We start from the raw sequence: 10,500 nt of genomic DNA on the forward strand, positions 1-10,500 counted from the left end.
AGCAGGCACCCCTGCTAACTCAAATGCCACTCTTGCCAAGGAAACAGATAGGCTGACAGATGATCCTCACCTCTTCTCCTGCTCCTTCAGATCCAATCACCCAGTCTCATCCCCAGATCTGCAGCAGAAAATCTACTACACTTTTTCTTTCCTCTCTGACATCATCACTGAGGGATCACAAATATCTTCTCCACCAACCTTCCTTCTCTCAACTGATACCATTATCACAGCTACCAATACCAGCAATCTGGGAACACTCCACCTGAGCAGACCAAGGAAATAGGCCCACAGAAAATTTCCTAACAGACATCATGCAAATGTTAATACTCTCCTAAAGTCCAGAGAAGAAGCAAAAAACCAAACATTTATTCAATAGAAACAAAATTAGATATAATTACCCATACCTATAACTATCCCAATGCCAAATGCTTAGATGTCAGTGTAAAAATATAATCAATAACAGCCAGAACATGATGTCTTGGCTGGAGGCTAGAAACCCTACCAGAGAAGGCACTGACTATTCCAACATACCTGTAGAGCAAGATAAAACTCTTCAAAACAGTCTGTATGAAGTTGAGAGAGGCCCTTAAGGAGGAAATGAATAAATCCTTTATATAAATCTAGGAAAATACTTAGAAATGGTGAAAGGAAATGAACAAAACTCCTCAAGACCTGAAGATAAAAGTAGAATTGATTATAAAAACCCAAACAGAGGGAATGCTGGAAATGAAAAAAAATCAGAATTTGAACACAAGCTATAGAGTCAAGCTTCACCAATAAAATTCAACAGATGGGAGAAAAAAATCTCAGGCATTGTAGATGTGATAGAAAAATTGGATACATTGGTCAAATAAAATGGTAAATTTAAAAATTTCATAACACAAGCCATTCAGAAAATCTGGGACACTGAAAAAATCAAATCTAAGAATAAAAGTAATAGAGGAATAGAAAAAAAACACAGCTCAAAGAATCAGAAAATATTTTCATCAAAATCATAGAAGAAAAATTTCATAGCATAAAGAAGAAAATGGCTATAAAGGTACAAGAAGCATACAGAACAACAAATAGATTGGACCAGAAAAGAAAGTCCTTGTGGCACATAATAATCAAAACACTAAACTTATAGAGCAATATTATAGATTTTAATATTATTATATTCAATATTATATTTAATACTACTGTATTAAATGCTGTAAAACATGAACAAGTAACATATAAAGACCGAGCTATTAGAAACACACCTGACTTCTCAATGTAGACTCTAAAAGCTAGAAGATCCTGGACAGATGTGCTATAGGTTTTAAGAAATCACAGATACCATCCCAGACTACTATACCCAGGAATAACTTTCAGTTATCATAGAAGGAGAAAATAATGTATTCCATGCTAAAACCAAATTTATGCAATATTTATCTACAAACTAACAAGGTTATCTACAGTAACAATAACACAGGGAATAAATAATCCCATACCAGCAAAATCAAAAGGAGAAAAACACAAACACATCACCCTTACCACTATGAACAACAACAAAATAAGAAGAATCAACAAGCATTGGTCACTGATGTCTCTCAGTATCAATAGCCTTAGACAAAGACTCACAGAATGGATGCAAAAATAGGGTCATCCTTTTACTATATCCTAGAGAGAAAAAAAACACATTAACATCAAGGATTGGTGGTACTTCAGGGTAAAGATATTTCAAGAAGAAGAACCTAAGGGACAACATGGTGTAGCCATTTCAATATCTAACAAAAACAGATTTCAAACTAAAATAATGCAGAAGAGATGAGGAAGGGCACTACATGCTCATCAAAGAAAAAATATGCCAAGAAGACATTTAAATCCTTAACATCTATGCCCCAAACACAAGGGCATCCATGTTTGTAAAAGAAACACTACTAAGCTTATATCACATAATGAGATCATGTTCCTACCACAACCAGGGTCAATATTCATATCTAGTTGCCACCAAAGTTCACAGGGATGCTAGGAGTCTAGGATACAGCCTGTGACCATGTTGGTGTCTGAGGGATGTACTGCTGCTAGGCCATGTAGACTTGAATGGTCACCTAGGGCCATGGTGTTATACAAGCCAGGGTTGTTGCTGAGGGTCATATGTGGGTCCATGGTCCTACCCCAGCTTGGGTCTGTGTTAATACATATGGTTCCTAAGACCATCAACAGCCATGCTAATGATAGGGATCAGGCAGCTGCCTGAGGACATGTTGGTGTCCAAGGGACCATGAAAAAATTGGTAGCCTGCACTGCCACTAGGGGCATGGTGACATCTGAACTCTGGCTACTTCCTAGGACCATACCTGGGTTTATTATCCCATTATTGTATTGATGTCCATGTCCCATGTTGCCACCAACAGCTACAAGGATGCCAAAGACCTAGGCCACAACCTGTGATCATATGGGTTTAAAGAACAGTGCTGCCTCCAGGGCCAAGCTGATCAGAATGTTGTACATTGTCACCCAGGGCCATGGTGTTTTCAGGAACAGGGCTACTACTGAGGGACATGCCCGTATCTGTGGCCCTACTACAGCCAGGATCTGAGCTGACATTTATGGCACCTGTTGTCACCAAGGACTGTATGGATGTCTGGGTTCTAGTCAGCCACCTGAGACCAAATTGAGGTCTGAGGGCCATGCCATTTCAGGGCCCATACTAATCTGGGGAGCCTGTGTTGCTGAGACCATGAAAATATCAGGGCCCAGGCTACTGCCTAGGACCATGTCTGAGCCATGTCTGTAACCCTGCAGTTGCTGGGGTTTGGAGTTGACGGTCCAAGGCTCCTGTTACCACTGTGCATACCCAGGGTCTTCTCAGCTCTCCATTGGGTCACAACAGTGGGAAAACTAGCCCTGCCCCTTACCAGCCACAGTGCACAGGAGAGTAGACCCTGCAACTCACCAGAGTAGCAGACCAGAACTAAAAGGGCTGTCAGGGGTACAGGTGGCCTTGTTCATCCATGCCTACCTAGGATCAGGGCTGAGAATGGGCCCACCCCAACATGCACCTCATCTATGAACTGTTAGAACATGAGAAGAAGGCGAACCTACAGATCCAAAACTGCAGGATCTCCCCGATACAGGACCATGGCAACACTCCAGTAGAAGACACACTGAGAGCCCATTGTCCAAAGTACATCATAGGACAGACCTAGAACCAGACCCAAGCAAAGATAAAAGTACTAAAGGGTGAAATGTGTGACTTACTTTCTTGTTTCTTGGTCTGCCTTGTTCGCTTGGTTAGTTTGGTTTTGGTTTTTCTTTTAAATTTTGTTTTACTTTGAGTGAGGAGTTTTTAAGTGCCAAGGGGGCTAGGGGGCCAATGGGAAGGATTGAGATGCTTGATATGAAAAACACTAAGAATCAATAATATCTAATTAAATAAGGGGGAAGGAAAAAGAAATAAAATAAGGCCTTTAATAATGTACAGATCAAATCAACAATTCTGAAAAGATAGTCATCTGTTCAAATGTCACAAAATGCATCAGTCCCTCCCTACACACACAATGCTTGCAAACAGTCTGAATACACAGTTTCTGTAATGTGATCAGGGACAGACAGACTTTCCTTTTTCTAGCTTTTATTGAATGTCCTATTTGACAACCTCAAATATGGAAAAAAGACTTTGTCATCACCCTAACTCCAACCTTCTCCACTCTCCCTCCCATCCCATTACCCACTTGGTCTTTAACAGTTCCCCTCCTCATACTTGTATCTTTTGTTGTTTTGGATTTAGTACCCACTAATTCGATGTCCTGTATTTTAATAGTCTTTTGCTTACTGCTTTCCTTTTTTTAGCAAGAGAATGGATCTCTGTCAGCCCAATGTATGTATTGGCAATTCTGAGGAGTTAGACCTCTGCAATAATAGGAAAAGGCCCTCTGTCCCACTAGAAAGATGGAAAACCTCAGCCTATATATCAGATGGAGATGTGACTGGCAGACAGGGTTAACATGCAGGAAGGGAGATTTGAACTCCATTCTGATGGATACATGTGTAGTACTGGAGAGCTATATTTTTAAAATAGAATTTTCTATTCAAGGGAAGTGAGCTTATGACAGGAGCTTTTCTTTTCTTAAATGTTCCAAATGAAAAGTAAATGTATTTGAATTTCCAAAGAAACAAACTCTGGGTAGACATCATGTGGGTGGTAATCTAAAGCTTCTCCTGTTTTTCAAATTATTATTGTTCTAGGGGACATTATTTGCCCCAGGGAAAGATCAAAAGAATCCAGAGAGGAAGTCAACTGCATTTCAAAACAGATTTTTAAGAACTCATAACTGAACCATTAGTATTGAAACTGAAAGAGGTTTTAAGTTTAGCAAAATTTTCTAGATAAAGATCTTGTAGTTTGGAGAAAATGGTTTTGAATATCAAAATCTAAGCACTAATATTTTCTGTGTGGAACATATACTGTGAACTATGAGAAGAATACAGGGTTTTCTGTTTAAATAACATAAAGACATACAGCCTTTGGAGAAGAAGGCATTGCAGTTAGTGGGATACAAGGGGAGGTAGACTCTTGCCTCTGCCACCAGGTAAACTTTAGTGCTCTCATCAAGGACAGAAAGATGTCAGCAAACCAGATGAGTGTGAACATTCCTCACTTTCCAGAGAAGCCACTCAGAAATTACTGAGTCCTGGCAGGGAGGGTAGGTAAGTGAGGTGCTAGATGGATGGTTTGAAAATGACAAGTTGAATCTGGTTCAGGACAGCACAGGACCACAAATACAGCTCATCAGTCGAGGACAATAAGAACCTGATGGAGGGATGCTGGACATAGAATGGTCATTGGCTAGCCACAAGCAAGACATTAAGGGCTGGAATCTGATTAAAGAACATGGACACACTAGAGTCCTCTGAATGTGTGACAATATGGTTGACTGTGGGCCATGTATCTTCCTGATACAGTGGTAGAAATGAGCATGGATGAGGATCCATTTCCTTTAGAGTAAGAAACTTGCCCAGAACTGTATTCACTACAGGACATGGTGAAGAGAAACAGAAGAAATTTTATCCATTACTCACCCTGGAATACTCATCTTGGACTAACTGGGTTTACATAAAAATCTAGTAATTTTTTCACCATCAGGAGAATTAGGAGTTCTAAATGACAATGTAGATAGAAAAGGGGAACTTTTAGATTATTTACCTGGATACATAGTATATTGCATGCACAACAACTTTGCATATATTATTTAGTATTTCTGTAGTTTGACAATGTTTTACAAGGAGAATAATGTGTAATCATAAATTCTTTTGAATATTGAAGCTAACTTCTCAGTGTAATAAAATAGTTAGATTTTCTCAAAATTATTCCTTTTAGTTAGTAAGTTGTATTCATCACTTATTTTTTTCCACACAAACTGAATCTAAAATTTACCCTCATTGTTCTCTTTTTTTCATTTTTTTGAGGAAAGGAAGAGTAAATAGTCTGTTATTTTTTTCATTTCCAGCTCAGATAATTGAATTTTATGAAAGTCTTCATAACAGAATTCCTTGCTATTTACATTTCTCAGTTTTGCCACAGTAATGGAATCATCTAATTTATTTCACAACGGAGTTCTCCTGGCTTGAATTCCTACCTAGTTTCCCTTCCTTGCCTTGGTAACTTGGCTTACAAGGGGAAGGAGGGAGCTCAATCAGAAGGACATGTTCTAAAGTCCTTCTGTTCCTCTTAGCCCTCCTCACCATGTCATCTCACACTGTCATTCAACTCTCAGGAGGTTTTCAGATGATTCTTCCTAACCTTTCCTGCTTCACCAATTTTGCAGATTCTTCAGCAATCTTCACTCTCAAGGACCTCCTTTTCCTTTCTGATACTTTAAAAAATTATTTTCTATGAAGGAGATTTTATTATCAGCTCCAGAAATCCCTCTCCTCCATTTGGCTTCTCAACAATAAGAAGCAACGAATCAACCAAGTCACTTGTATTCAGGTGATATGGCCAGACTCTTGTGTCTATCCTATGCTGATTAGAAAGTTTTCCATTTAATGACTCCTTTCTTCTTCTTGACATTTCCTTAGCTCCCCTTCATTAAGAGTTCTACTAGTGGCAGATAGGAAATGTAGAGTTCCTTTAGAGTTCCATGTATGGCTGCGTGAAGATAGTTTGCTTAGGAAGTTTTAGCTTGTCCCAAATTCATTTTTTAAAAGATCATATTGCTTATCTTATTAAAACACAAGGCAGTTAGATGTCTGTACATATCCTTTGTACTCTCCACTTGCTCAAGCATCTAATTTATACTAAGAGAATATTCCATTGAATAATGTTTAATGTGTGGTTTATAATTCAACAAAAAATAGATTGGATCCTTTAAATTTAAGCTCGAAATGAACATAAGATCATACTTTGACCTTGTAATTATCTTCTGGAGTAGGGCCAATGACTGTCTGTGCACAGGTCTTGAAAGTGACCTGTGTTTTTATTATGTTAACAAAGAGGTTGAGGAAATGGAACACAATTATTAGAGGCTGACTCCCAGTTCCACTTTTGCTCTCTCCCTGGCCTTGGCTATGATGTATGAGACTTTTTTAATCACATGAAACCTTGCTTTGAAACTTTACCTATAAGAGAAATCTGGAATTATTTGGACATAAATTAACAACTATGATTGGGATTTTCTACCCATCACTTTCTTCAAGGCATCCTGAACTTCTTTGTTTCTCAGACTATAAACAACAGGATTTAGTAGAGGTGTTATAACAGTGTAAGTAACTGAGATCAGCTGGTCCTGGTCCCTGGTGTTCTCTGATTTGGGTTTGAAGTAGGCAATTGAGGCACAACCATAGTGGATGACAACAACAGTGAGGTGGGAGGCACAGGTAGCAAAAGTTTTCTTTCGGCCTTCAGCTGAGGCAATCTTGAGAATGGTGGAAATAATGAGGACATAGGAGATGAATAGAAAAGTGGCAGGTGCTGTGATGGCCAGGAGGCTGAGAACTAATGTCAAGATGTCATTGATAACTGGCACTTCACAGGCCAGGTCCAAAACAGGTCGGACATCACAGAAGAAATGTTCAATCAGTGAGTTGCAAAAAGGCAACCTGAAAATGGATACAGCCTGAACTAGTGAGAAAAAGAACCCTGTGGCACAGACTGAAGATGCCAGAATGACACACACCCTCCAATTCATAATGATGCTATAACGGAGTGGTTTGCAAATAGCCACATAGCGATCATAGCCCATGACTGCTAGCAGGAGACAGTTCGTGATTGCAAATCCAAGGAAAAAAAAGAGCTGTGTACCACAGCACTCCAGGGAGATGGTTTGGCTCAGACCCACAAGGCTACCAAGCATTCGTGGGATAATGACCAGGGAGTAGAATGTCTCTGAAGTGGAGAGAACACTTAAAAAGAAATACATGGGGGTGTGAAGGTGGTGGTCAATACGGATAATGCTCACGATGATGACATTGCCAGCCAGAGTCAGGAGGTACAGGGCAAAGAAGACAACAAAGAGTGTGAGTTGGTACTCTTGGAAATTGGAGAAGCCTTGGAAAACAAACTCTCTTACCCCTGTGAAGTTTGTTCTCTTCATCGAGGAGCTGAGATCTGAAAGATAAAGAGAAGGTGAACACTGTGTCTCAATGCTAGAGATGACCCTGATTATACTGCAGACAAAAGATCCTGTATTGCAGAGTCAGTTAAAAACTCATAGACGGAAATGTAGAGATTTCATTCCATAAAGTCATCATCTCCAAAGCCTGGCCCTCTAAGTTTAATCACTAGATCTACAGTTTAAAATTGCATAAATAAGGGGAAGGCATTTTAGGATTTTCTTGTAATCCCAGAACTGGGGATGTGGGAACAGATAGAACCCTGAGGCTCACTGGCAAATAGCCTAGATTCAGTGAATTCCAAGTAATTTAAAAAATTAAAAAAAAAATCTAAGTTGATGACATCTAAACATTAACATCTTTGGTAGGCATCTGGCTTCCACACCTGCACACATGTGCACACATACTTGCATAACCATATGCAATTGCATAAATAAGAGCATACACAGAAATAAAATTAAAAACAATAAAAAATATCAACTCATACCTCCAGAAATGATAGACAGAGTCCTTGGAGTAGACATGAAGATAGAATTTAATTAGCCTTCCCTAAGAACCTGATACAAAGCATTCTCCCCAGGTACATTTTGATCCTTTACATAATAATTGTGTATAGCCCATGAAATTTGTTTCAAAATTTTCTTAAAATTGGGTTATCTTTTAAGAAATAATTATATTCTTAAAGCATATAAAATTTAGAAATTTTCAAAAACTAAATAGACAGTTTCAAAAATGTCAATGTTTGGGATTCTAACCCATGGTTACAAGAACTCATAATGATAAATGGGATCTATTTAGAAACAAATAGTAAAAACATAATGATAACCAAAACATTTGTGATGTTCACAGAAAGTGATTAAAGTTAATTATCTACTTTTAGATGTTTATCTTGAAAGTGGCTAATATAGGCAGAAGACTGTACTTCTCATGAAGTTATTTAAAAAAGACAAAAGTAAAGTAAGAAGAAAAACAGTATGAAGTACATGGTAATAACATAAAGGAAGAATAAATTGATTATATATATGTAAATGTTTATAAGCGTAACTGTAGTATGCTAATAAAACTGACAAAGAAAAAGAAAATATAAATAAATTTTATTAACCAATAAAGGAACATACATAGGTGAGTTTCAGAAAACAGGGTGGGGGGAAATAGCTTTACAACTTTATTGCAATGTAATTTTAGTAAAATGAAATGATTACACTCCTAGGAATAAGTTAGCCATTGGTATTAATTGAAAAAAAAAAAGGACAACTCATACCTAGCATTATTGTTGAGCCAAACCCTGTGTCTAGTCAGGTCCTATGCCCCAGCAGAGGATCCACAGCAATCCTTCTAAACATATATATTAGATACAAAAAGTGACTCTTAATGATTTATACTCAGATGAATTCATATCTCAACCCTCATCAGAGAACAGTGTACTTGAAATACATAGAATTCATACAGATGTCGACATCTGCCCATGGTTCATAATAAGCTTACAGATTATTTCTTTATATCTCCTCCTCACAAGTACCAAGGGTCATTGCAGGAAAGGGGGAAGAAAGTCTGTAGGAGCCAGAGATGGCCAATGAACACAGGGAAACAGTGTCCTCCAGACACAACATGACAGCTGCACATAAGAAGTCAGAACAAATGTTACATGCACAAACCTTGTCCTAGATCAGGCCAAATCTCAACACAGAGAGGGAGGTATATGTAAAACCCCACCCCAAACAAAGGAGCTACTGGATATTGTTGGAAGAGTCAGTTTTCTTTAAGATTTAATGTTTCCCTGTCAAGCTGACCATACATAAGTAGAAGGTCACACATCTGAGGATATGAGAAAATTAAATTGAACTTGATGGGCTAAAAAGATATAAATTTGGGTAGATAGGGGAGGGTTTTATCTGAGAACAGTTAGCGGGGTATGAAAATGATCAAAACATATTGTGTGAACTTCGCAATGAACCAAAAAAACAAAACAAAACAAAACAAAACAAAACAAAACACAAAAACAAAACAAATAAACCACGCCTCTGAAAACTTCAGTGTCCTTGTCCAACTTAATTCTCAAATTGCCATAGCCTAGAGTCATCAAGAGGAAAAACCTCAGTTGAGGCATTTCCTTGATCAGGTTGGTCTGTGGTTGTTACTGTGTGGGACTGTCTTGATTACTAATTGATGTAGGAAGGCCCAGCCACACAGGTAGCAACATCAATTCTGAGGTAGGAAAAACACATGTAATCAAAATCCAGAGCTGTGGAGACCAGTCCCTATAAATATATCTACAAAACACCCTGTTGTCCAAGGATCATTAAATATTGCAGAGGAGTGGGTAGAGTATTAGGGACTTCATTGTGCAATTTGGGCCCTTAAAATGTCAGAAGCTATGCCTATGAAGTGTCACCAACTTGACTGTCCAAACATGATCTAAATAAGGATGACAGGAATGAACATGTCAAAACTGATAGGAGTCAGGCACAAGGCTTCAATCATGAATAAACAATCACAGATAAGGTAGGAAAGCTGAGACAGATAGTCATCTCCAGAGAAGAGCACGTAAATTTGTGTCAACTGGACAGCCCTGAAAATACACATAGAAATTAATATAAAACAGACTGAGCAGATTATATTTAGAGATATATCTGTATGTAATAGCAATCCATGAAACAAAAGGCCATGGATTTGAAAGGGAACAAGGAAGGGCATATGGAAAGCTTTGGAGGCAGGACAGAGAAGAGAGAAATGTTGTAATTATACTATAATCACAAAAAAATAAAAGAAAGCATTCTAGTTAGAGGAAATATATAAGAAATTTAATTCAAAACCAATATTATTAAAGTTGTAATGTTACATTATATGTAATGTTACATAATAGAAAACACTTTTAAGCCAATCGGCCTCTGAAATATAGAGAAGTTATTGCATAAGGTATTA

The 10,500-nt window shown here is 38.1% G+C and overlaps 1 protein-coding gene across 1 annotated transcript; it reads right to left on the reverse strand.

Moving 5' to 3' along the window:
- Nucleotides 1-6,626: 6,626 nt before the first annotated feature.
- Nucleotides 6,627-7,559, reverse strand: LOC127223618 (olfactory receptor 10J1). Its single transcript, XM_051186323.1, has one exon. The coding sequence runs from the start codon at nt 7,557-7,559 to the stop codon at nt 6,627-6,629; it is 933 nt and encodes a 310-aa protein (XP_051042280.1).
- Nucleotides 7,560-10,500: the final 2,941 nt, after the last annotated feature.

This window comes from Phodopus roborovskii, unplaced genomic scaffold (genome assembly GCF_943737965.1).
Source record: "Phodopus roborovskii unplaced genomic scaffold, PHOROB, whole genome shotgun sequence".
NCBI classification, from domain to species: Eukaryota; Metazoa; Chordata; class Mammalia; order Rodentia; family Cricetidae; genus Phodopus; species Phodopus roborovskii.

Coding starts and splice junctions, on each gene's coding strand:
- LOC127223618 (XM_051186323.1), bottom strand. CDS start 7,559: ATGAAGAGAACAAACTTCACAGGGGTAAGAGAGTTTGTTTTCCAAGGC.